Raw genomic sequence first — 25,604 nt, forward strand, 5'->3', positions numbered from 1 at the left:
CCATTAACAACCAAATGTCATGTTCCTTTGTTAATATTACTTCAGATCTAGAAATACTGAGGTTAAAATACCGCGCTCCACCGTAAACCGTTCTACTCAGCGTCTGCTACAGGGCCCCCAACTGTAACCCGGAATTCGCACAAAAACTGAACGATGCACTTGTCGAAATTACTATAGGAAACACCCTACTGCGCAAATTCTTCTCCTTGGCGATTAAAACTGCCTTAAAATCAACTGGCTAAACGTAAGCCTACTAACTCCTGGTAACCCTGAAGCAGGAATGTTTGTAGACGTGTGTAAATTTTAACCTGATGCAAATGCTGCTCGAACCGACTCGCGTTGGTCCCGAATCTTCAAACATTCTGAATTTAATACCGCCCAACAACCCTGAAAACTTGTCATTGATTGCTTACCTGCGTGAAATCAGTGAGCATAAGCTTATTCATGCCATGTTAAAGTTTTCTCCTACATCCCGCCAAAGGTTCAAGAAAACCATACGTATGTACCATAAAGGAAATTACAAAGGAATCGACAACGAGCTACAAGCTTTTCCGCCGTATTTTCAATTCGTTTTTCATCATCGGTCTGTCATTAAGAACTTGTCAGTTTTCAAAAACAAGATCAAAGAACTAACAAACAAATGTATTCCCTCTATCAGTTTTGTGATTGTGATTGTTTATTGATTACTTTCCAATACAAGGAAAAAGCGAAGGGAAAGCTAAAGGCTACTAGCCTGACGAGGCCCTCCCTCCGCATACAGTTTCAACAGCATTACAGAAAACACACACACATTTGTTGTTGCACTCTACACAATTCTCTGTCATACAGGATCCAGAAAATATCACTATACACAAATATATACAACACATTTTTTTGCCACTGATGGGACAAGAAGAAAAGAAGGGAAAAAATATGAGCACAGATGCAAAGCTCAGTCATCGTGGCGAACATGGGTGCACATAAAAAGAAGAAAAGAAGAGAGAAAAAAACGGCGAAATCCAAAACACACAGTAAAAAAGCACTGTTTTACAGACGCTACACACGACTTTAAGAGAGCAGTCACTGGTAGCGAATGCAACCTATCGAGGTGCCATCGAGGCGCTCACGAATCGGCTTTGCCATCTCCGCTGACAGTAAAAGGAATCTCAGTGGGGAAAGGTTGTCGGCGCCCTGCGACTCTGACAAGGTTGTCGTGGTCCCACTCCCCGTTTCCCACGGCCTTGGGCAGCGTCCGAAGCGCGCGATGCGCTCTCATTGTTCTAACCCTTCGTGCACGGCCGCTCAGCGGGGGACGAGTCGGCAAGACGCCAGCAGCGAGCGGGGGCAGTGGCGCCGGCGTCGAAAAGGATTAGCGCGGGTGTCGCGACGTTCAGTAACTCACTCCCCCCAGACTTGCCACGGAGGGGGAAACGAGCCACTGGCGCCCTGGGCTTCTAACTTAACAAACCGGCTCACACGGGTTTCGGGGGGGGGGGGGGGGGCTCTCCTGCGCAACCCAACTGGCAATCTTCACTTAGGACCTGCATGCTAACCTTGACCATATCCTGCAAAACGATACATTATTTTCAGATTTCGCGAAGGCATTTCACCTCATCGGCGCCTATTACTAGAACTCGTCTTTTTTTTTAATTTGCACGCTAATATTCTCTAATGAATTAAAGAATTCCTAGCTAACCGGCCTCAGTTCATTTCTTTTAACAACCACAGCTCAAGCGCTCTCCCAGTTAAATCAGGCGTCCCTCAGGGATCTGTGCTCGGCCCGCTCTTGCTCCTAATATATATTAATGACCTAGCATTACATGTATCATGTAAAATTCGTATCTTCGCCGATTACTGCGAAACTTATCGTGCTGTTACTACATTTCTGATCAAATGGCCGTTCACAGCGAGCTTTACTGCGTCCATAAATGTGTGACCTCTTGTTAACGATGCTAAACGCTAACAAATGCAAACTTAATGGTCTCGTTTGATCGTCAACACAGCCCCCCTTATTTTCTCCTATGCAGTTGCTAACTCAATTATAGAAAACGTCCAACCGTTTAGGTACCTTGGTATCACCCTCTGCAACGATCTTTCTTGGCGAGCACACACTATACCATAGTCATATCATCTGCTAACAGATCTCTAAGATTCATGAAACGTCGTCTTCATCATGCGCCCCAACACGTGAAGCTTCTGGCTTACAAAACCCTCATCAAATCGAAACTTGAGTACGCCAGACTCATCTGGAACCCACACCAGGGCTTTCCGTTTTCCATTGCCCATTTCGCGTCCATTCGGTCATCTGTCAGTAGTCACATAAGCATATATGAGCAGCTTTCAAGCGTCTGTGGCAATTAAGCGGTCCGGTCATCGGTTGTTTGGCGACCGGACCTCATTGGCTGCATATCGCAGCCAGTGGTGAGGTCCGGTCGCCTGCTGTTGACAGAGCGCTGCTATGCACCTCATTATTGGCTGCATCTTGCATCCAGTTCAGCCCAATAGTAAGGTCGAGTCGCCAACCGCCCAATGGCAGGGTCGTTTGCCACAGACGCTTGAAAGCCGCGGGTATATCTGACTGACCACTCACAAAGGAACGAATGGACGCGAAACGGGCAACGGAAAATGGACAGCTTATAGAATACGGCCCCAGATATACCTAACAAATGCACTCGAATAAGTTCAAAACCGTGTCATCCGCTTCGTTCATTCTACATATGCATATACAATCAGCGTTTCATGGCTGAAGGCAAAATTCCGGTTGTGAAAGCCTCGCAGCTCGCCGCCGCATCGCCAGCCTTTGTTTGCTCCACAAGTTTTTCCACTGCTCTCTAAACCAAGAACCTTACGTTGCTCATTTGACCCGCATATCTCACCGCACTATCCATCCGTTTCAGACGGTCCGACTTGTGTTTCGTACTGCAACGTCTTCTGATTCCTTTTTTTTTCTCCGAAATGTTGTGGACTGGCATGCCCTCTCCACCGATATCGCTCTCATCACGTGTCCATCTGCATTTTTAGATGCCGTGAGCACTTATATTTTAGGGCAATGACTTGTATTTGTTATTCATGAATGTATTTACCCACTGCTTATGTGATACCCCCTGAAGGTGGTCTTTAAGGTGGATAAAGTGAAGTGAAAAACGGAGTGGGATTCCACGCGTCTCGTGATGAAGCAACTGCGTTGAATCATTCGCGCGATCCGGTTCCTGTTCGACAACAGTCATCCAATGGTCAAAACAATCTATTTTGCCAATTGCAGCAATATTTCAGTTGCCATGCAGCCTTGTGGTCACATCGGTTATCGGTTCTTCAACAATTTTTGCCACTAATACCAGATTTACCCCTCTCCAGTAGCTTCACAAGCAACTAATTTGTGCAGTCACCATAGAAATCGCCCTGAAAGAACTGACAACTGACGCAAGCAAAATTCGAGATTATGGGATTATGGAAGATTATGGAAGATATTGCATAATACTAACATAACAGAGCCTTGCAATGCCGTTGAAAGCGAGTCTATCTTTTATTTTAAAATCGTATAAAACAAGCTGAAGTGACGTTCTTCGGCGATACCTTGGTTTTATGGGTGTTTCCCAGCATGGAACCATACCTCGGTGAAATATTACTGATATGTTGAAGTGCACAGTGTTTTCTTTTTTTTTTCAGAAATGCTCGCCCTACTTTAATATGGTTTACACTCTCTTAGATCAGTCTGTCAATGTGAAAGAAAAAGTACAGTTTGAAAAGCGGCGCTCTCCTTGCATCGCCAACCAAGCGCTTTAAGTGGTGCACAGAGTTCTCTATCTCTTCGCGAAAGCGGTAGCTGCAGTACAGTAAAACTGTCTTCGAAGAGACGCATAGAACCCGAGGGGTTTGCTTCTAAGCCGTGCAGTGGGGTTCTTGTTGCTTCCGTGGAAGTCCTAAGTTGTGGATGGGCGAGAACGGGAACCCCTCGAACGTTGGCGATATGAATAACGAGCCACACGCCACGGCCCAAAATAAAATCTATGGACTTTTCAGTTTTGACAAAGTGCCGTATCGGCTTTGCATGTCGGAAGGCAAAGAGGCACTGCGCTGCACCAAACTAGGTTTCAACATGACGTTGTGGGCGAATTGGTAATGCATACTGAAAGAAAGGAACAGGTCAAAAAAACAACAAATAACCAGGTAAATAAAGAGGCAGACAGGCGCTGAACTTGCAACTGGCTTTTTATTCAAACACGCACATTGTATACCGCCGCGCTGACACGCTCATGTCATTGTTTACAAGAAATAAATGACACATCTCAATTCGAGCACTGCGAAATTTCTACAGGCTCGTATCTTTGCCCAAAAGACCTATCTCACGTTTACTCAATGCCACGGATGCCTGGTTCATACACGTGTCGCTTCGTGGTAGATATGGAATGCCTGTATGATATCCGGCACAAGTAGGTCTTTGCGATTACTCTACGCAAACGTATTGTCCAAATATGGACGGCAATCGCAGGTTCTAAGCTGTGTCACCAAATACGACGAGTCTGAGCCATCCAACGACCTATCATCTTCCGACAAGCGTTCACTCAGGCACCTGCCTGTTTAGCCCACGTATACGTGGCCCCACGAGAGCGAAATTCGGTATACCACTTTAACATCGCAACTGGACGTTTTACGTGTTGTGACACACACCGCATCATAGCATGGCTGCGTCATCTTTCTTCCTTGTCAAGGAAGCGGGTATCTTGCTCAATTTTCTTGGAGCGGGAAATGCAACCTTGGCACCTAATTTATCTGCCACCTTCTCCCATCTGTGTGACAAGTTCAGAAATCAACGCATTGCTGTTTCTGTTTCTGTCTTGTACCAATTTTTGCGCTGCTTAGAAAGTCACATTCACAAGACGGCATAAAGGGTAGGACGACGGGCACACAGCGAAACGCAACCCACAAATTTCTGCTGCACTACGCCGCTAGTGACGACTGAAAGACAAAAGGTTTCAGCATGTTCCAAGACTCGCGCAGAGGACTACGGTGCACGTATGAACTGCCACAAGCAGGTGTACCTTCAGTACCTTGACTTGCGCGTAACCTTGAGCGAAAGCTACACCTGCGAGGCATACAAGAGCATGGAAGGGGGCGAAAGGAATGCTGCTGCATCACTCAAGACGTGCGAAACTTGTCAAAAGAAACATTGCCATGAACTTAATGGTGTACACTTTCAACTAGTCTTGAGAGCACTGCGTTGAAAGTAGCCTGCACCTCCAAATGGAACGCCTAAGAGCCTGTCTTGGTAAGAGTAGCCGAAAATTACCTACAAAAACCTAAAGGCAGGTGGAGGCTCGAGCACAAGATACGACTGAAAAGCGGAAAGCACGACTGAATATACGACCGATCGTAGCTGTAATGCCATGCATACAAAAGATATCGCCTGGGATCAAACACATTGAAGGAAGCCACAAACACAGGGTTGTGGCGTCAGCCCCAGTAAAGCTAAAAGGGTTATGCAAGAATGCATAATAGACAAGGCGCAGCGGTCGTGTAAAGGCGTAGAACGGGAAGCATTAGTGCCAATTTATCGCATGCACCAACGGGCTTGTTTATAAGGTCACACCACCGTGAGGAAAGAATCACATTGGCCAACGCGGAAGATGGATTAATGAAAGATTCGGAGAGCACAAAAACGCATGCAAGTTCCTAAGAGGCCCGGGAAATTTGGCTAAACGTTGTAAACGCCGCAAAAAGTGTGCAGAAAATTTTCAAGAAGCTGCCACTGTTCTCACGCTAAAGACAGGCTGACGCGCGAGATATTAGGAGCCTATACAGTGTACGAGACCCGGAGAAGCCCGGTGCACGCGTCAGTGTCCCGTCAGTTGCTATCACGGATACGTAGATGGAAATTCTAGGACCATGCGTCAATCGCCAAGCAAGAAACCAACCGAGGCACAGAAAAGGCAGAGCCCCAGACAGAAGCGCGTCAGCGCCAGATCGCAATTAACCGACACCATTTCAGCGGACGTTTATCTCAGGTTTTTGCGCGTTCTTTCCGTGTTTTTCAGGCATTCCACGGCACCGTCACCGCAGGCGTGGCGGAGCAGACAGTTGCTAGTTGCTCTGCCCTGCGTCTACGTTGTCCTATCCTTTATGCTGTCTTGTGAATGTATATTTATAAGCAACGCACAAATTTCTTGCCAAACAGAGTGTCCATCCAACCAGCCCCCTGCAACATTTGTTAGGCTGAACTAAAGCTCTTATAATTACTGTCTGGCGACTGGCGCCATACTAGCTATAGGTCATTCACTTTTGCCGACGTTATCGCGCTCACTTACCATCGTTTCCACCAATAGGGTACACATCCACTGATCAAAAAAATCTCGGTGAATTTCTTCTGCTGTGTTTTCTGACTGAAACGTTGCTAAATCGGGTGCCTAGGGTACTAAGCTTCCAGTTGTGCCAAAAAAAAATGTGAGTGCTTAAATTTCACTAGCATAGGCGAGGGCTATAAGTGTCCTAGGGCTCTTCAGAGAGCGTCAGTGGCGTTCGACGGCCCGTTCTTTGCACTCAGATGTAGCAAGGGAATGTGGAAGGGATGGGGGCATCTCCACTGGCGTTGCATACGAAACTGGCGTTCTTAGTTCATTTTGCGAGCTGTCTTCTTGCGTTTTGAGCCACACCTCTGAGAGCAGCAGCCTGCCATGTCTAGGATGTATCGATGCCAGCCGCTCCCGGTTTTCTGGCCTCTTATGGCATCGCTCTCACCTATGCTGTCGGTGTCCTCGGCCCAGCTCGTGCGGCCTCCCTCTATCACTTATTCTGAGAAAGAGGGAGTGGAGGGCAGTTTTTCGGAAACAAAATCACACCAAAATGCACAAAGTACTTCATTAAATGCTATTCCGTTTGAAAGACAAAAGCGAAAAACGACATTTTCTGCTGGTCTCTGTGAACACAAAAAACCTGAGCTGACAGTTCGTGCAGAGGATTGTGTGTTGCCCTTCGTGTGACGTTGCTGGTGAAAGCATGCCTTTGCCAGTTTTGGCCACAATTCAGGCGTCATTTTCAGCGGAAGCAGTGGGGGGGGGGGGGGGGGGGCACGGGAGGAGGGGCTGCTAATAAGGCTGTGATTTGCGCCCCACACCAACTGGAGCTGGCCTCTCCCGAATGACGCATATTGCATGTACTCTGCACGATTCGTGAAATCTCGCTGCCGTCTGCTTGCCGTGTACTCATGCTTTAATTCTATTTCGTCCCCTGTCGAAGGCAGAACTTTGACCAGCACCCTATATCTCCGTAGACCTGGATCCAACCACCAGCATCTCAACTCCCGCTTTTAATCCTCCACGTCCTTGACATTCTTCGAGTGGAGCGGTAGTAGCAATTCGGGAGCGCTCATCTGGGCGCTTTGAATAAATTCTTTCCGCCTACCTGAAAAAGAAAGTGCATCAGTGCCCCTTCTAGAACCACTCTTCTTTTTTCCGCCATCCTTCGCCACTTCTCATTTTTCTCTCCGCAAAAGCGCTCTCAGAAGCTAACTCGCGGACGTCTTCTCCGGCGCCACAGCCGGCGGCATACCCTTTTTCATTCTTTTAACTAACCTCTCTTTATCTCCCTCTTAAATCTCAATTTCAGCCTTCCACTAGATGCACAGCACTATCGTTATTGTAATCATTACCTCCGCTTATATTCATTATACTCCGCCTGTTGTTTTTCTGGTGCCAGCGGCTGTACAGCCTCTTCTGTTCGCTGGCACGAAACGGGCGCCTCACCTCACCCATCAGGTGCGCAGCCACTGGTCCATTACCGGCCTCTTTTACAGACGTGCCCACTACTTCGCACCGCAGAGGGCTCCTTTTCCACGTAGCTTTCCTTCCCCTCTTTGATTTAGCAATCCCCTCTATTATTCTGTTCGCCCTTTCATATACTTTCTCCTTTATGTCGCATCACCACATTTCTTTTCTTTTTTTTTCAAATTTATACCGCCCCTATGCCATTAAAGTTTAAAGCACAATTGGATTTTTTTCTTTTCCCGACGCAGTGCCGGTGCCTAAAGAGGCTGCCTTATCTCTCTAGCAGCCTTGTCATACATTCTGTCTGTCTGTGTACTGAAAAACGGTCACGTGACTAGCGCCACAGCGTAATTCTCGGCACCTGGACTGGGATACCGTATAGTCTCTATTCTGTTCCAATATCATTTTATTCTCATTGTAGCCCTTGGTCATTGGTTGAGGCGCTATCTCGAGTCCGTTAGCGCCGCGGAGTGAGCCAGTCGACGCGGCGGAAAAACAATCAAAACGAATCTAGCGAGACGTGTCGCTGTATTACACCGTCCAAAGTTTAAGCTTACGCAATGACGAGCTTGAACCCACAGGCCGTGGCGTCTGCGCACATGTCTCGCGGCACAGCCCCGCAACATTGCCGCGCCTTTTTTTGTTTAGCGTGCACCGGCCGCCATACGTGCCACATGTATCTTCATTCTGAGCCGAACTTGCGCAATTGCACACTCTCTCCCGAAGACCGCGCATCGTTCCGGAGGCCGCAGAGCTGGCGTCAGCCACTCGGGGCCACGTTCACAGTGAGATATGGCTAACAAAAGGGCTTCGTGATTGCACCGTGGCCAGAGCTGGCCACTCGCGAATGTTCCAACGTGCGTACAGCTTCGTGAAGGCTGCCCCTGACTGGCTGACGCCGGCTGTGTCTCCTTACAATGCTGCGTGCACGTTTCTCGGCACGTGGCAAGGTCGTAAAACATATAAAAATAATGTCCTATTGTTGTTGTTGTTGTTAGCCTATCAAAATATGGCACATACCCACACTGGGGGATCGGCCAAGAATCGTGTGGCTGTTCACGTGAACGCAGGTAATAAAAAGGAAAAGCACGTGGGAGCGCAACACCGGTGAATTCTTCCTCATGAACAGAAAAGGGATGAGAGTTTTGATTTCAAAATTATAAGAATAATATTAAAGAGAGGGATTAAATAATAATGATTAAGTCAAAATGTAATAATTGATAGGAATAAAAATTTTGGAACACTTAGCAAGGCAGTCGGTGAGATTCTATCAGGAAATTTAGAACAGCGGTACAAACAGATCTGTGGCTGAACCCAGATGTGGTGGCGCCAAATGATAGCAAGAGCGGGCTGCTCAAACTAAGGCCAAGATGCTGCAAGGGCTCCTCCAGCAACCTTTTTCTCAGAGATTTGAATCCGTCAACGTGGTAAGTGCGTCTCCGAATGTCGTGAACTCGCCGCTGCTGGAAGAAAAAGCCATTCCGTATACGGACATCTGTTCTCGTTCTCTCGAGGCTCCGAATGCCTGCGCGTGCCGCTGCAAGAAGACATGCAAAATAACGAGAAGCCAACACGGAGCGCACGGCCTGTCGGTAAGTAAAATAAAAAAAAGACCCCACCAGTATTTCATGCCCTGAAGGATGAAATCATCTATCAAGTTCACCCTTTCGAGGCAATAGTCTACAGCGAATAAAGCTGTTTCTTCTCCCCGTTCCATATTCCAAAAGAAAAGCCTGACGGTTACGACTAGTTAACCTGACTGCACCGCTCACATTGTTATAGGCGCTAGTCTTTCCAACTTCCGTTCACGGAACTCACCACGGTGCGCCTTCTGAGAGACGACGAAGCGAGAGGGGCGACACACCGGTATGTACCGTGACCCGACAACCGTGCGAGAGCCTCTTTTAGTCGGGCTTGCCGTGAAGAGGTTTAGGCCGTTCGTACGATCGACTTGGAAGTTTTTTCGTTCCTTTTCCAGCCGCGTCTTGAAAGCGCAATTTCCTCAGGATGCGGGCCGCGCTTTAAAAAGTTTCATTGGTTCCATCTCCGAGAGTAGTAGAATATATAGCTTCCGAGGGAAAATTTCTGGCGCCCTGCCTTCATTCGAACGCCGCTTCTTTGGTTCGTCTTTCCTCCGAGAGCAGACAAGAATGGGAAGCGAGCGTATAGGCTTTGAGGAAACCTAATTTGTGAGCTCCACTGTTCGGCACAGAGAGCGAGAAAAGAGGGGGGGGGGGGGGGGGGGACTGAACTGAACGAACGCGCACTGTGAGAGCCCCCGGCCGAGGGTTCCGGCGAAGCACTTCCTCTTCCGCGGGACGGAAACTGAGGAGCCGCGCTTGGCGAGCGCAGTCGGCGGCGCCGTGGCAAGGCTGCCACTGTGGCGGAACGGGCGGCTGGTGCAGTATACGTGGTGTATAAACTAACGCAGTACCGGCACTCGTCGCCGTTCGCGCGTCCCTGCTCCAAAGCGGCGATCGTAATTCCTCTCGCGATTTTGTTTTACGCGCTTTTGCTCGCGATAAATTTTAGCATACTTGGCCGAACACATTCCTCAGTACAGCGAGCGAACTGCGCAGCAGCGCGGTGAAATAGAACGCGGGGGGCTTGCGCAGGGTGCCGCGGAGAAGAAGGGGGACTCAATACTGGTATAGGTGCGAGAAGGATGGCTTTAAGGAGGGCGCCATGACAAAACAGTGAACGACGAAGCAGCACGCGTCAAAACAGCACACCGAGAACGGCGCAGCGAAGCGAAGAACAGCACGGCGGACTGCAGCACAGTGACAAAACAGCACTCACAAAACGCTGCACGGCGAAAAAAATAGCTGGCGGTTTAGCATTGCTGAGCACGAAATATTGTGCGAGAGCACAGCTTCGTGCACGGGCACACGTACCACCGCCACGCACCAGAAAGCGCGATTGAGGTGTCCACTGACTCGGGGAGCCAGTTGTCCGCGTCTTCAACTTTTCCATCGTCCATGCCAACTTAGCCAATGCACTTCGGCGGCCTATGATCCAGTGCCACGTTTCTGCAGCAGTGTTGTCGACTCCAAGACGTGGTGCTCTAGTGTCTTGTTTCCGCCGCGCAATTTTCCGCGCCAACGCATGCAGCGCATATCTCTCTGTCCCTACCGCCATATAGCTAAAATCGCGAATATCAGTTTGATAGTAGTATTAGTTGAAGACGATCAGCAATGCACAACTGCACCAAATCCTAGCCAATCCCCCCCCCCCCCCCCTCCCCGTGGGTATGTGCCATCGCTTTTGAGGCAACAACAACAGGAGGCGTGTTCGGCTCCGGCGATAGCGTAGTGCTCTCGCGTAGTGGCCAGAGAAGCTGATCTCCTCGCGGGTTCGAATCCCAGTCGCGGATATTTATTCGATTTATTTACTTATTTCACTCGGTGCAAACCCGCAAACAACGCAAGATCTTTCAGAAGTACTTGCTGTGGAGCTAGTTGGTTCATCATAAAGTTGAATGGCGCAAGGGAACGAACACAGGAAGACACAGAGAGGCGCTCTTTCTGTCTGTGTGTCTTCCTGTGTTCGTTCCCTTGCGCCATTCAACTTCAAGATCTTTCTCGTGGTTTACCCATCGGACTAGTGCTTCCGCACTAAATCTGCGCGGCTAAAGACGGCACAGCTACAAAACAGCCCCCGAGAAAGCAGCACGCATGAAAAGCTGCATGGTGAAAAATCAGCACACCAGCAAGCAAGCGCACCTGTAGGCCTCCATTGGAGTATTTGTATTTCTAATGAGCTCCCTCATAAGTGAAATCTACCCCACTGGGCATCATAAATGCCATCTCATAGTAAGACAAATTACTCCGAAAATTTCCTCTCAAAAACTGCTTAAAAGGAGCGGACACATAATCCTGAAATGCACTATAAAGTCAACTGCAAAGGCGTACATAATACTTCTATTAGTTCCCGCGCTAACTCCTTGGCGAGGGTGATATGCATGTACCGCCGCGTTGGCGAATTCGCTGACAACAAACGAGCTGGGGATTGCACTACAAACGTAGCAAGCGAATAAAAAAAACGACTCAGCAAAGCGCTCATACATATAAAACATCAGGGAATGATGCCTGCCTCACATGTTGTTGCCTGTGGAGTTGAAACAGAGAAATCATAGCTCCCGCAATTGTGCATTTCTCACGCACTTCCAAGCGCGGGAGAAAAAAAAATTGGCTAAACACATTTCGAGAGCTTCGCGATGTATCACGACTGCTTCCGATTGTCGCCGGCAGCCATACACAAAAGGACCATGCCCATGGTCGAAATGTTTGAAATATGCAAAAAAGATTCCGCCTGACCATGCCCACCGCAGCTGCTGCAGCTACACTGGCGGGACTGGGCGGCTGCATCGTGCCCAGCGTGCTCCAGAAGCAGCGTTTATTGATGAGCTGCGTCGCTGTGGGATGCGCGTAGCAGCAGAAAAGACGAAATCGCAGATGGGCCACGGTTGAAAAGCACAAAGTCTGGGTCTCGACAATGCCACTAGATATAAGCGGCAAAGATTTGATAGCAGGGAGGCTGTTACGCTCATTCGCTGATGCATTAGCATAGCGTACTTTTCGTTTCTTTGATTTTCTCAACTTTCTCAACTTTTGGGTCTACCTGCTGTTGGGATTCTGGTAGCGTGACTGGGCCGGAGAAGAGACGGGGACGATCGGAGGAGGAAAACTGGGAAAACTTTATACAAAGACTATTTACATAATGTACAAGTAAGGGCAACTGAGAGTGCCTCTCAGTAAAGGGAGTTTCTTAGCAGTCGGGAGTCTCTCCCAGCAAAGGGTATCTCTCAAGAAGGGGGCTCTCCTCTGGTACCAAACCAGCAGCTCGTTAAATACTCTTCGTATTCCCCAGATCCCCAGCTGGGGAATACAGTTCGAAGAATGATGTCCAATCACACGATGGCACTGATGGTACCACCCACGGCAGGGCGGTCCTGATGTTCTCTCGCAGCTCGGTCGATGGAAAGGAAGCAGGACCCGGTCACGTTGTCGTCCACGCGGCCTCCAGGTGGGCGCGCACGTGGGTCCGGACTGCACCCATGTGGAACAGGAAGGCGCCTGCGTGACACAGGAATGCGGGCTGTCTCCCAGCAGGGTTTGAAAGATCTTGTACTGATGACCGGAACGCGGAAGCTCTGTCGAAGGCGCAGCTCTCGGGCAATTGTTCAACCCCAGCGTGACTGAAGAGAACCACACTGATCTTGTACTTCGTCGTCTGATGACCGGTTCGAACACGTGGGGACGCTATTATAGTCGCTGCACCCGACGTTCCTGCAGCCACGTTTCTTCCAGAGGGCTCATTCACCTTCGCGGTGGTTTTGAGGGAACCCTCCCCATGTCCAAATTCGCCGAACTCAACAGCAGGAAGGAAGCGCGAGCACAACACTGTCCACATATTTATCTCCTGGAGCCGTTTTGGTGCGAACAGGGCGCCGGCAGCGGCTCACTCGCGACCAAGGAATTCTTTCTTTTGTTGACAGTTAAACATAATTTAACGTGTGTGGAAGTTTTACTAACGTACAATTAAGACCACCTTCATGGCACGTGATATTTACTTGGAAATATTTTTTATTATGGCATATATAATTGGCTCGTGTACAGAGAAGCCTGCTAAACTGTCTCAGTATGGTTTGAATAGCGTGTATAATTGTGTGCAAGAAGCAGTATCAACACGTTTACCTCTTTTTCTTGCATGATGTGTCTCATACGCGGTTTCATGAAGCGGTGCTAACCTAATTATTTGTAATAAAATATCCGTGGGCAGGCATTCTTCAAATTTAAGCGTGATTTTGTCTTTGTGCTTACATCGCATGACAGTGGCGGGTCAAGGATATCATAAACCACGAGGAAACAACTATGAGCCCCTCTCGCTGCGTCATACAGGCATTGCGGAATCAGGGTGTAGAAGGGCCTTATGTCAGAATACTGTAAGATATCTATAGCAACTACACAGCTACCATAGTCCTCCATAAAGTCACCAATACAATTCTAAAAAGGAAGGGCGTCAGACAATGAGATACGACGTCGCCAATGCTATTCACAGCCTGTTTACAGGAGGTATTCAGAGGCCTGAATTGGGAACAGTTGGGAATAAGAGTAAATGAATGATACCTAAGTGATCTACGATTCACTGATGACATTGTCTTGCTGAGTCACTCACGAGATGAAGTGCAAAGCATGATCAATGATTTAGACAGGCAGAGCAGAACGGTGGGTCTAAAATTTAACATGCAGAAAACAAAAGTAATGTTCAACAGTCTAGCAAGGGAACAGCATTCACAATTGGCAGCGAGGTGCTGGAAGAGGTAAAGAAATACACCTACTTAGGGCAGGTAGTAACAACTTATCCGGATCATGAGAGGGAAATAACTAGAAGGATAAGAATGGGGTGGAGGTGCATATGGCAGGTTCTCTCAGATCATGAATAGCAGTTTACCAATATCCCTCAAGGGAAAAGTGTACAACAGCTGCATCTTGCCGGTACGCACTTACGGGGCAGAAACGTGGAGGCTAACCAAAAGGGCTCAGCTTAAGCTAAGGACGACGCAGCGAGCCATGGAAAGAAAAATGATAGGTGTAACGCTAAGAGACCGGAAGCGGGCAGAGCGGGTGAGGAAACAAACACGGGTTAATGACATTCTAGTCGAAATCAAGAGAAAGAAATGGGCTTGGGCAAGGCACATGTGATCCGAAGGCAAGACAACTGCTGGTCCTTAAGGGTAACGGAGTGGATTCGAAGAGAAGGCAAGCATAGCAGGGGGCGGCAGAAGGTTAGATGGGCGGATGAGATTAAGAAGTTCGCACGCATAGGGTGGGTGCAGCTGGCAAAAGATAGGGTTAATTGGAGAGAGATCCATGGGAGAGGCCTTTGCCCTGCAGTGGGTGTTGTCAGGCTGATGATGATGATGATTATGATGATGATGATGATGATGATGAGCGGCGTCCACAGCACGTAGTTTGGAGGAGAGTGGCATTTTTCGTCCCAATCCACTGCGTCTTTCAATCACCTGCGTTGCTCGCTATCAAATTCATTACGAAGGCAAACTAGCAAAACAGTGTATCGAGATATCGAAGACTAAGCTGATCGAGTGCAGCGCTGACTGGCCATGCACTGCGCTTCAGGTGTGTCAGCAGACGGCGAGAGCACATCTGCTCGGTCGAGTTTTCCTGAAGTAAGATCACGCTGGTTAGAACAGACTGTCATAGACTGGTGAGCGTATTCAGTGTATCACGCACAAATCAACGACAGCAACTCTTTTTCCTAACCACTAAACACGCATACACACATACACAACGCCAAAGTATTTTCCCGAAAACGCCGTACGTCGCTAACGCGAGCCCGTTCACTTCGAGCGAAATTATTAGGTTCCAAGCAGCAACCACTCTTGTGATTCGAAGCAACTAAAAACGCGCCAAGCCTCCAACACCCGAGCTCCAGACCTCTTCGCCACTCTGCTCCCCGGCCTTTTTGCCTACCGCGAGCCCGCTAGAGACTGCAGCGCCACCTTGTTTACTTGCAAACATGCAGGAATATAAACGCACAGGGTATTTCACCTCAAACTGTGAGAAATTTTTTAAAAATCGGCTCTTAGAGTTAGAAAAGTGTTTTTATCAGTATAGCAATGTCAGCGATGTAGTACATCATAATACAGCTAAGAAGTTCCATAGCTAGCAGGCTGGCTAACTAATATTGAATAGTTAAAAGTTAACTACTGCTAGGCTCCTTGTTTATTGATTGGCTTGTAGCCCATGATAAGTAATGCGCATAAAGTTTTTATGATTTTCAAAACGTATTTACCTTTGGCGTTGTGGCCCAGCAAATTGTGTGCGCTTGTATCCGTAGCTAGCGCTCTCTCTGGCTGCGCGGTTACGGTTTCTCCCGTGAGCGGCCCCGAAATTCATTCTGCTGCAGTGATGACGACAACAGCACTTTCTAAATTCGAAAAACTGATATGGATATTACTTGCGATGGGCTACAAGCATGTCAAATAAATAAGGAGCCTAGCAATAATAGCTAAAAAGTTAACTACTCAATATTAGTTGTACAGCCTGCTAGTTAGTGCGCCTTGGCTGTACTCCGATGCACTACAGCACTGAAAATGCTATCCTAAAAAAAGCGTTCTTCTAACTCAAAAAGTACCTTTTTTTAATTTTTGGAAGTCCTACGTGAAACATCATAAATACCGGGTGTTTCAGCGAAAAGTTTCAAAAATTCTGAAAAAAGTACTTTTCGACATAGAAGGAAACCACAACAGGAGGAAACTCTCATCTGCTGTGAACAGCAGTAGTTTTGAAAAACGTGCTGATTAGCTATTAAATTACCTAAATTATACGAATTAACTTTATAATTAACGAAGTCGAAGGTATTGCCAATGGCGAATTTGTAGCCAGGGTGGAGAAGATGCTGTACCCTTTTTTAAAACGAATAAAAAATCGCTCTCTATAAAGCTCCGTAACGTAAGAAAATCTCCTGCTTTTTCTTTCCGCATCAGACCGAAATTCGGCGCACCGTCAGCTTGGCCAGTTTGGCGTATGTCGTTGTATCTTCCAGAAAGGCGACATACGTGAAGCTGGCTGTAGACCCTACAAAGAAAATCGAGTCCGAGCTGCAAAATCTTCTTACTGACGTTTTCAAGTTCGTCCCCTTCGACAAGGGCTACCTTTACAATCGCCTACTTTGTCACAACGGCTCGGCGCCAGCTATATACGGGGTGCCCAAGATACACAAGAAGGAGGTACCACTTCGCCCGATTGTTGACTTCACACAGTCACCGCTACACAAGTTGTCGGGATACCTCCACCGGGTACTGGCGCCTTTGGCAGGAAACACGCCTACGCACGTCAAAGACTCGGCACATTTCATTGAAAAACTGGAGACTGCGACTTTTGGCGATGATCAATATATGGTGTCATTCGACGTGAGGTCCATGTTTACTTGCGTGCCGGTGGACTTCGCAGTCGACTGTTGCAGAAATGCCCTGAACAACGACTTATCTCTGCCGGAACGTACGCCCATGGAGACAGACGACTTGTGCCGGCTCCTAAAATTCTGCTTGTCAAACACGTACGTTGTGTTCAACAAGACGATGTACAAGCAGATCTTCGGCACAGCATTGGGAGCCTCCATTTCCGTAGTCGGTTCCAACCTGGCCCCAGAAACGATAGAGAGTCGTGCGCTTGCGTCGTTCGACCCGCCACCTAGGTTTTTCCTGCGGTACGTCGACGACCGTTTCTGCGTCATCCGACGACAGGATGCGGAAAAATTTCTACGGCACCTGAACTCATTTCAAGAGAGCGTACAATTTACTATGGAAGAAGAGAACAATGGGCGCCTCCCTTTCCTCGACGTCCTCATCGAGCGAACAGCAAAGGGCATCACGACGAGCGTGTGCGGGAAGCCCACCCACACGGGGAAGTACCTGAATTTTCTTTCTACGCACCCAATAGGGCAGGAACGCTCAGTTGCCGCGGCGCTTTACAATCGTGCCTTCAAGCTTCGTTCAAGCCCATGCAAGAGAACTCGTGAAGTCCGCCGCATAAGAAAGGAGCTGACAAAGAACGGATACCCGCGTCAAGTGCTACAATCACAAGAACGACACTCTGCGGCCCCTCAAGCTGAAGCAAGAGCAGTAAAAAAAAAACGTGCAGCCATCCCATATGCCCCTGGTGTTAGCGAGACGTTATGCCGGATATTGGCTGACTACGATATCCAAGTTGCCCGTGTCCCATCCAGCAAGCTCAGAAACCATCTGGTACGAGTAAAGGACCCGCTTGAAAAGACAGGCTACCCTGGGGTAGTTTACAAAATCCCTTGCAAAAGATGCAATGCAGCTTATGTAGGCGAAACAGGGGACTTCAAGAGACGTTATAAATAACACCAGCGTGACGTCAGAGAAAAAAAGTGTCCTAACGCCCTCGCCGAACACCAGCAAAACACGGGCCACTTGATTGACTGGGATTCCGCGCGCATACTTGAGAAAGAAAAATCATTATCTACTCGCCTGCTCAAGGAATCCCTTCACATACAAATGACAAGCCAAGCGATTAACAGGACACGAGGCAATCTACCCGAGATATAGATCCGCACGACACGTAACGTTTTTCCTACATAAGCACCAGCCCATCTCGTTTTCATCCTGCTGTGAACAAGGCACCCGTGTGGTGCCGAAACGTCGGTGCTTTTATGTTTTTCTTGCATGACTTAGGCGAGTGTTCGTTTCTGGATATGCTGATATGGCTATTACTAACGACCGGCTACAGATCTCTTATTGTAACCAGGCGCTTAACTCTAATAGTTCAAAGTTAATTATTAGAAATTAGTTAACCAGCTTACTAGTTAAGATGATTCACCGCTTTTTTTGGTGTCCGCCAACGCTGGTAATATCATGCCACAAAAGCCGTATTTTTGCTCAAAAATTCTATTTTTTAAATTAATTAGTCTTTCTTGTAACACCTGGTAGATGCTACATCAATCATTTGCTGACCACCTTGAGCTTACGCGCGCGTAGCCAGTTTGGGCTGTGGTGACACCAATAATGGGTGTTGCGAAAATTCACATTCGAGTCCCTACAAAACGGGGCCTCGTCAGTTAAAACCACTTTGTAGATAAATTCCGGATCATCATCGCATTGAATCAGGCACCAATGCAAAAATTGAGCCGTTTTTAAATCATTTGGTCTCAGCTTCTCGTGAAGACACACATGATACGGGTAGTAGTTGTGTTTTGAAACTGGCCTCCAAACTGAAGACAGGTCGGCTTCATACGCGCTGGCAATTTCCCTGGCTCCTCCTTCCGGCCTGACATAGAGGTACGGCAGTACATCGAGGTCAAAATCATCGGTTGCACTGACTCGTCGTTTTCTTTTCTGAACGTGGACTGATCCAATGGCCCTAAATCGATTAACTGTCGATGTTAATGTAAGACAAGGCGCCACACGACGGTCAATGTGTTGGGCAGCAGACAGTGTGGATGCAAACTCTACGCTGGCACCCACACACTGCCATTTTCTCAGCAACGAATTACGATGGAGTTGCGCTGGTGCGACCATTCTCAGAATATTCGCGCTGCGACGTTGAAGTTTCGGTCCTCTCCTGGGCGAGGTGACACTCCCGTAAATTGAAGTAATTCGAGACAGTGACACAGCAATGGTCGGTCACACGCTCGCCACCAAAGCAACCACCCAGGCCGCCCGGTCCTTCTGTCCGGTGGCCCACTTGCCAAGGCGGGCAAGTGGCCATCTGCCCACCGAGTTGTGGGCAACCTGCCGAGGTGGTGGGCAGGTTGTGATGACGTCACAAGGTGAAGTGACCTATAGGTAGCAGGTAGGCACAAGAAGAACTGCAAAATAGCATAACGCCACTGCCGCGCAAGCCCTCCTTGATTCGCGGACTAAGAGTTCCTTTGTGTGATGCACTTCCTAACACGCAACGATAATACACGAACAGCAGCTAAAGAACTAACGCAGGTTCGTCGCAATTCTGCCGAACCTTAATGCAGAGCGAAAGCTACTTTTCTGAAATTCTTGGCTTTTATTCATGTTATTTTTATTTTTGTCGTGTTTTCTTAAGATTTTTATATTTTTATATACAAAAATATATATTTTTTCTTTACTTCGTTATTTTGTTTTATTGGTGTTTTTATTTTTATTTTTATTTCTTTAGCATTGCTTCCATTTTAATTTTATTATTTCTATTTAACGCCCCGCTGCCTCCCAAGGTCGTATTTGCATACCTACGTGACCTTGAAGAACGGGAGGCGCACAGTTTTTATTTATTTATTTATTTATTTATTTATTTATTTATTTATTTATTTATTCACATACCCTAAAGGCCCTTTTCAGGCATTACATAGGGGGGGGGGGGGGGTGTACAGTTACATATAAACAATACTCTACACATAGCTCTACAAGCAGCACAAATCCAGAACAGGCAAAATGGGGAAAAAAAGTACAGAAAATTCGAAGTTGAGCATATGCAGGAATCAAGCCTTCCTAATCAGAATTTATTTGTAAAAAACCCTTTAGTTTTTGCACAAAGGCGTCATGATTTAAGGTGAAGACAATATCACTCGGTAACTTGTTCCAGTGGTGAACGGCAAGAAACAATGGTGAATGACTAAAGAGATGGGTACGTGCAAACATGAGTTCGATTTTGAGAGCATGATCTAAGCGCGGAAAGATACGGTGGGTCGGTCTAATATAGTATGAAGCGAATGAAGAGTGACTGTGATACAATCTGTGAATGTGTGATAATAGTGCTAGTATTCTTCTCTTTTCAAGTGATGGTAGCTTTAGCGATGCATTGATTGCCGTTATGCTGGACTGACGTGAATAGTTCTTAGTTATAAATCTCGCCGCTTTATTTTGTATTGCTTCCAGTTTGTGAATTAAGTACAATTGATGCGGGCTCCAAATTAAGGATGCGTATTCTATTTCTGAGCGGACGAGGGTAGTGTAGGCTAAAAATTTGGCGGCAGGATGAGCTTGGTGCAAGTGACGTCTGATGAAACCAAGTGCTTTAGATGATTTACTGACAATTGCATCGATATGGTTCTTCCATGTTAGATCAGACGAAAAATGAACACCTAGGTATTTTACTGTAGAGACATTCTCAATGAGAATACTATTCATGGAATAACAGTGATTTTGAAGCTGATTATTGGTGGTGAATGTTATAGTCTTTGTTTTAGAGACGTTAATTTGCATTTGCCACTGTTCACACCAAGTGGTGATTCTGTCCAGGTCTGTCTGCAAAGAGTTGGTGTCGTCAGGGTTGGTATAATATGGCGACAAGATGAACGTATGATGACGCCTCACATCCCGCACGCCTGATAGCCGCATCAAAAGTGGCAGAGACAAAGAAAAATAAAGAAAACTGCAGACAGCGGCAATCGGGGCTCTCAAAATCGACAGTCGCGTAGATGGTAGTTGGCGATGCCGATCTTTTTTCTTGCGCTGAGCGACGAAGGAGGAGATTTTGCCGCCTGCTGTCAAAGCGGAGCGTCGGGGCTCTCAAGTCGGAATTACCGCAAACGTTTCGAATTGGGCGCCGCAATCATTACAACACGTCACCAGCGGATATAACGTTTGCACTAGATTTCCTGCGCTCCTCGTGCGCTTAGTTTCGGTTTCGTATGGAAAATAACGCGAGCTCTCCTCGTGTTGCATGGCTTTAGGAACAACTTTTTTATTTTAAAAACAGATACAGCATCGTCTTCTCCGAGGCTACAGACTCGCCATTGGCTGTAACCGCCAAACTTTTTTAATAAAAAGTGAACTTGTACATTATAGTTAATTAACTTGCTAACTAGTACGTTTCTCACAATTACAGACGTCCGCCGCAGCGAGAGTTCCCTCCTGTAGAGGTGGTCTTTTTTTCTCGAAAAGTCTGTTTTCTAAATTTTTTAAACTGTTCACTGAACCAGCATGATGTATATATTTCGCGCAGGTAGCTTTTACAGTCACTTGTTATTTCAGTCTCGTCCCGCTTCCCCCAGTCTGCGTCGTTATATGCGTCCAGCTAGACACCGTACAGAAGATCGTCTCCACCGACTAGCTCGAAAGTAAACCCTTCGTGGTAGCGTGCGCCACGTCTCGAAAGCAGTTCACGAAAAACGGGTTTTAAAACTGAGTATGGTGGTGTGTGCGCAACACGAATACGAGCTTGCAATGGGGCAACGCCTGAGAGTCTGCTCATCGCATGTCAATGCAGAATGTGGCCACGCAACCATTTCGTCAGGCAGGCACACAGCTCCATGTGCAACCGAGAATATGGACCGTAACTATTCTCTGCTTAAGAGACACAAGGCGGTAAGATGTTTAAGGGTGGCGAAACAGGTGGGGAGATGTTCCATAGAGCACGATCCTTCGCGAAGCCGAAATGCGTGACTACTTAGACTCAGGAGTGCCGACGCCTAAGCCCGCGAGCACGACCAGATCTGGCGAAAGCAGCGAAGAAGACGCAGGGGCCTGAGTCGGCAGCTACCAAATTTCGCCGTATATGTTCGGCGTAAAAAAGCCTGCCCTTTTTCATTCGACTCCCACAGATGTAGAATGACCTTCTCTGTCCCTCTCAGGTTCAAAAGCTTCTTCCCGGTGCTTCTTCAACGCGCGTGCTGCTCCATCGCCGAAGCTCATCTATCATGTAAGGGAGGCGACCTCGAACGGGGGTGTCACGAAAGGATTCTGTCGCGCATGTTGCATACATGATGGCTCCCACGCATGAGCGCGGCGCCCCCTCGCGACGGCGATCGCTCCGTTTATCTCTTCGCGCTCGCGATTCTGCCTGGGCGCGGCCCGTCCGCGGCCCCTCGAATCTCCTAATGGTCCCCGACAGCCAAGCGCGAAAACACCCTCGTCACGGGGCAAGGAAGAGGGCGCTCCTCGGGTCCGGACTGGAGCCATTGCAGTTCGATCGCGCTCTGTGCGCCCGGGTCCGCTGGGAGGATTCGGAGAACTGGGAGCGCCGTATTGTCGTGAATTTATTAGCAGCTTTCCGCACCGCGCGTGACTGCATATTGGATGGCGACAGCACGGTGGGAACCATGAACCATCTGAATTGTCCGTAATGATGACGTATCAGGCTCGCAGTCTGGTAGCGACGCGCGGACTTTTAAGAAACGCTGCCGGGGAGGGTTCCACCGATGAAGCATCGAAATGATTCACGCTTCATCATCCGTTCTCCCGTTCGCATATTTTAATGCGTCCTCTTCTCAAGAGCCTCCTCGGAAGTGGATCCGCGCCTGGTAAGTGCGGGGAGTAGGCGGCTATGCGTGCTGGGCCTGGACCCGTCAGCTATGCGCTGCCGGCGGGTGCCATGTCTTTACGCGACGATGCTTCGTTCTCTTACGTTGCGTTTGAAGAGGGCCAGGCCAAGCCCGTCGTGACGCAGGAACGACAGAGTCTTTCCACCGCTGTGTTTGCATGCGTGACGTGCTAGCCCGCCATGGGCGAAACCGCACTGCTGAGCACGAGCAAGAATGATCGCCAGCTTTGTATTTCGGCGATTCGAAACGCTCACCGAATCCACGAAAAGCAAGACGTGTAGCGACCAATACCTTCACAGTCCATTCAGAAGTCAAAATCTGAATTGAAATCTCTCATAGAGCAGCTCTTCGATGTCGCGAAGCAAGAAAACTTGCTCGACGATCCGCAATATCTTTTTATGTAGCCTTTGGATCTTCAGTAGGCTTACTCTTGTTGTAGTTCCCCAGACTAAATGGGAGTAGGTTAGGCAGGTGGAAAACAGACAATTGTGTACCATCAGTTTCACTATTTTCGGGAAAACATAGCGGTTGCGATTTGAAATTCCCCTTATGCAACTCAGTTTACTTCTAAGACTATATCATTATGCAGATTATGTTTTGAACGCAAGGAACCCTTTCAAGCAGTGTATCCCAGTAATGCTTTCAAGGAGTGTAGCCTTATGTATATGATCATCCCAATGTAATGTTTAAGCAAAATATACCCCTAGTACCTTAACACTGTCTACCACTTCTATCGGTGAGGATCTAAACTTTATATACTCCTGTAGAGAAATTTGTTTTCCTTTTTATCGAAAAACAACTACTTTTGCTTTGTTCGCGTTATTTTCTAATTGATTGTTACAAGTCCACCACTCTCTTTTACGCCAAAAACTGTTGGTTTAAGGATTCCTTCAGCTTCAGAATGTGATTATACCAAGGCACTCGTATCATGGGCATTTATAATGAATGAGCTTATTATCTGAAAAAAATGTGTGCAATATAATTAATATATAAATTAAATAAGACGACCTAAAATAGAGTACACAGTGCGCAGGACATACATGTTCTGCGCAGTCTCCGCTTTTTCGTGCGACTCCCACTCCCCTTCTCTGCTTTTTCCTATCCATGTTTATTATATGAAAGAAGCCAACAGCCACAGAATCCAAGGAGTATAGGGGATGTCTCTTTTTTAATTTGTGGTTTTCAGCAATGGGAGACAGAAACCAAGGAGCATAGGGGATGCCTTTTTTTTCTTAATTGGTGGTTTTCATCAATGGGAGAAAGAAACTTAGGAGCATAGGGGATGTCTTCTTAATTCCTTGTTTTCATCAATGGGAGACAGAAACCAAGGACCATAGGGAAGGTATTTTTCTTAATTCGTGGTTTTCATCAATGGGAGACAGAAACCAAGAAGCATAGGGGATACCTTTTTTTCAATTTGTGGTTTTCATCAATGGGAGACAGAAACCAAGGAGCATAGGGGATGTATTTTTTCTTAATTTGTGATTTTCATCAATGGGAAACAGCAACCAAGGAGCATAGGGGATGTGTTTTTTTTCTTAATTCGTGGTTTTCATCAATGGGAGAGAGAAACCAAGGAGCATAGGGGATGCCTTTTTTTTCTTAATTGGTGGTTTTCATCAATGGGAGAAAGAAACTTAGGAGCATAGGGGATGTCTTCTTAATTCCTTGTTTTCATCAATGGGAGACAGAAACCAAGGACCATAGGGAAGGTATTTTTCTTAATTCGTGGTTTTCATCAATGGGAGACAGAAACCAAGAAGCATAGGGGATACCTTTTTTTCAATTTGTGGTTTTCATCAATGGGAGACAGAAACCAAGGAGCATAGGGGATGTATTTTTTCTTAATTTGTGATTTTCATCAATGGGAAACAGCAACCAAGGAGCATAGGGGATGTGTTTTTTTTTCTTAATTCGTGGTTTTCATCAATGGGAGAGAGAAACCAAGAAGCATAGGGGATGTCTTTTTTTTTCAATTTGTGGTTTTCATCATTGGGAGAAAGAAACCAAGGAGCATAGGGATGTCTTTTTTTCAATTTGTCGTTTTCATCAATGGGAGACATAAACCAAGGAGCATAGGGGATGTCTTTTTTATTAATTTGTGGTTGCTCGTGGTAAGGATGCTCCTTGGGCGTACGCGCCCAGCGTCGGCGCTCTTGGCGTACGTGAGAACCGATCTGCACATGCGCACTGCAAGAGACGCCAGCGAGCCTCGGCGAGGCTAGATGTCGGCGCCAGCGTACGGGCGCACGCGCACGCTTCAGAAGCGGGGTCCGCTTTAGGACCGCGGGCCTCTCGGCGACTCTTTTCTTCGTGGCTTGAAGCTCCTTGAGGTTCTCCCCGCTTTTCTTCGCTGTTTAAGTTGCCCTTTCAGCGCTCCCCAACCCCTTTTCTTCACGGCTTGAAATTCTTTCCCTCGGCTCGAGAGGGGGAGCGAGCCAGCATGGAGATGCCCATTCGACGCCCATTCCGGCGTACTCCAAGAGCGCCGACGCTGGGCGCGTACATACATCGAGGAAGGGCCCTTCTAGTTGACACTTGTGATTAGCGATGCTAGCGCTGGCGTTCGAGGCATCTGTAGCATGGTTGTTGGTAATTTTACAGCAACAGCTGCTAAGGCGGTGTTCCCCATTTGTGCGGCGTTGTTGGCGTTGTTCTATCGCACGGCGTCACGAAAACGCGTCACGCTGATTGGCCAGAATGTCAGTCACTGATTGGTCCGAACACAATGACGGCACTCGCGGCGTCATGAGTGCCATATCTATCCCCTTCTCCGTCCTTTCACCCTTCAACACTCTCTGTGCGTGCGTGACGCACAGTCGTTCATGATGCACGTCTACATGACACCCTACACAACCACATCCCCCCCACCTCTACACGTCCACCCTATCACTGATTACTGCAGCCGGCTACTCCAATACAGCACTGTCATCAAAAGGCTTCCTGAAGTCGAGACCGGGATACATGGAGCGAATTTACTGCAGTCGGCGGCTTTTCACCCTGCGGCGCGCACTCGACGCCCGGCGTCGAAATACCCGCCGCCGCCAATCTGGACCCGCTAGGTAGACGCACGGCAGCGCGGCGCCC

General features: G+C 47.7%; 1 protein-coding gene across 1 annotated transcript; it reads right to left on the reverse strand.

Moving 5' to 3' along the window:
• Nucleotides 1–19,743: 19,743 nt before the first annotated feature.
• LOC144120158 (uncharacterized) lies at nt 19,744–20,485 on the reverse strand. Its single transcript, XM_077652589.1, has one exon. It carries the CDS (start codon nt 20,455–20,457, stop codon nt 19,744–19,746), a length of 714 nt encoding a protein of 237 aa, XP_077508715.1. The 5' UTR covers nt 20,458–20,485.
• Nucleotides 20,486–25,604: the final 5,119 nt, after the last annotated feature.

Source organism: Amblyomma americanum, chromosome 1, assembly GCF_052857255.1.
Source record: "Amblyomma americanum isolate KBUSLIRL-KWMA chromosome 1, ASM5285725v1, whole genome shotgun sequence".
In the NCBI taxonomy this organism is placed as follows: Eukaryota; Metazoa; Arthropoda; class Arachnida; order Ixodida; family Ixodidae; genus Amblyomma; species Amblyomma americanum.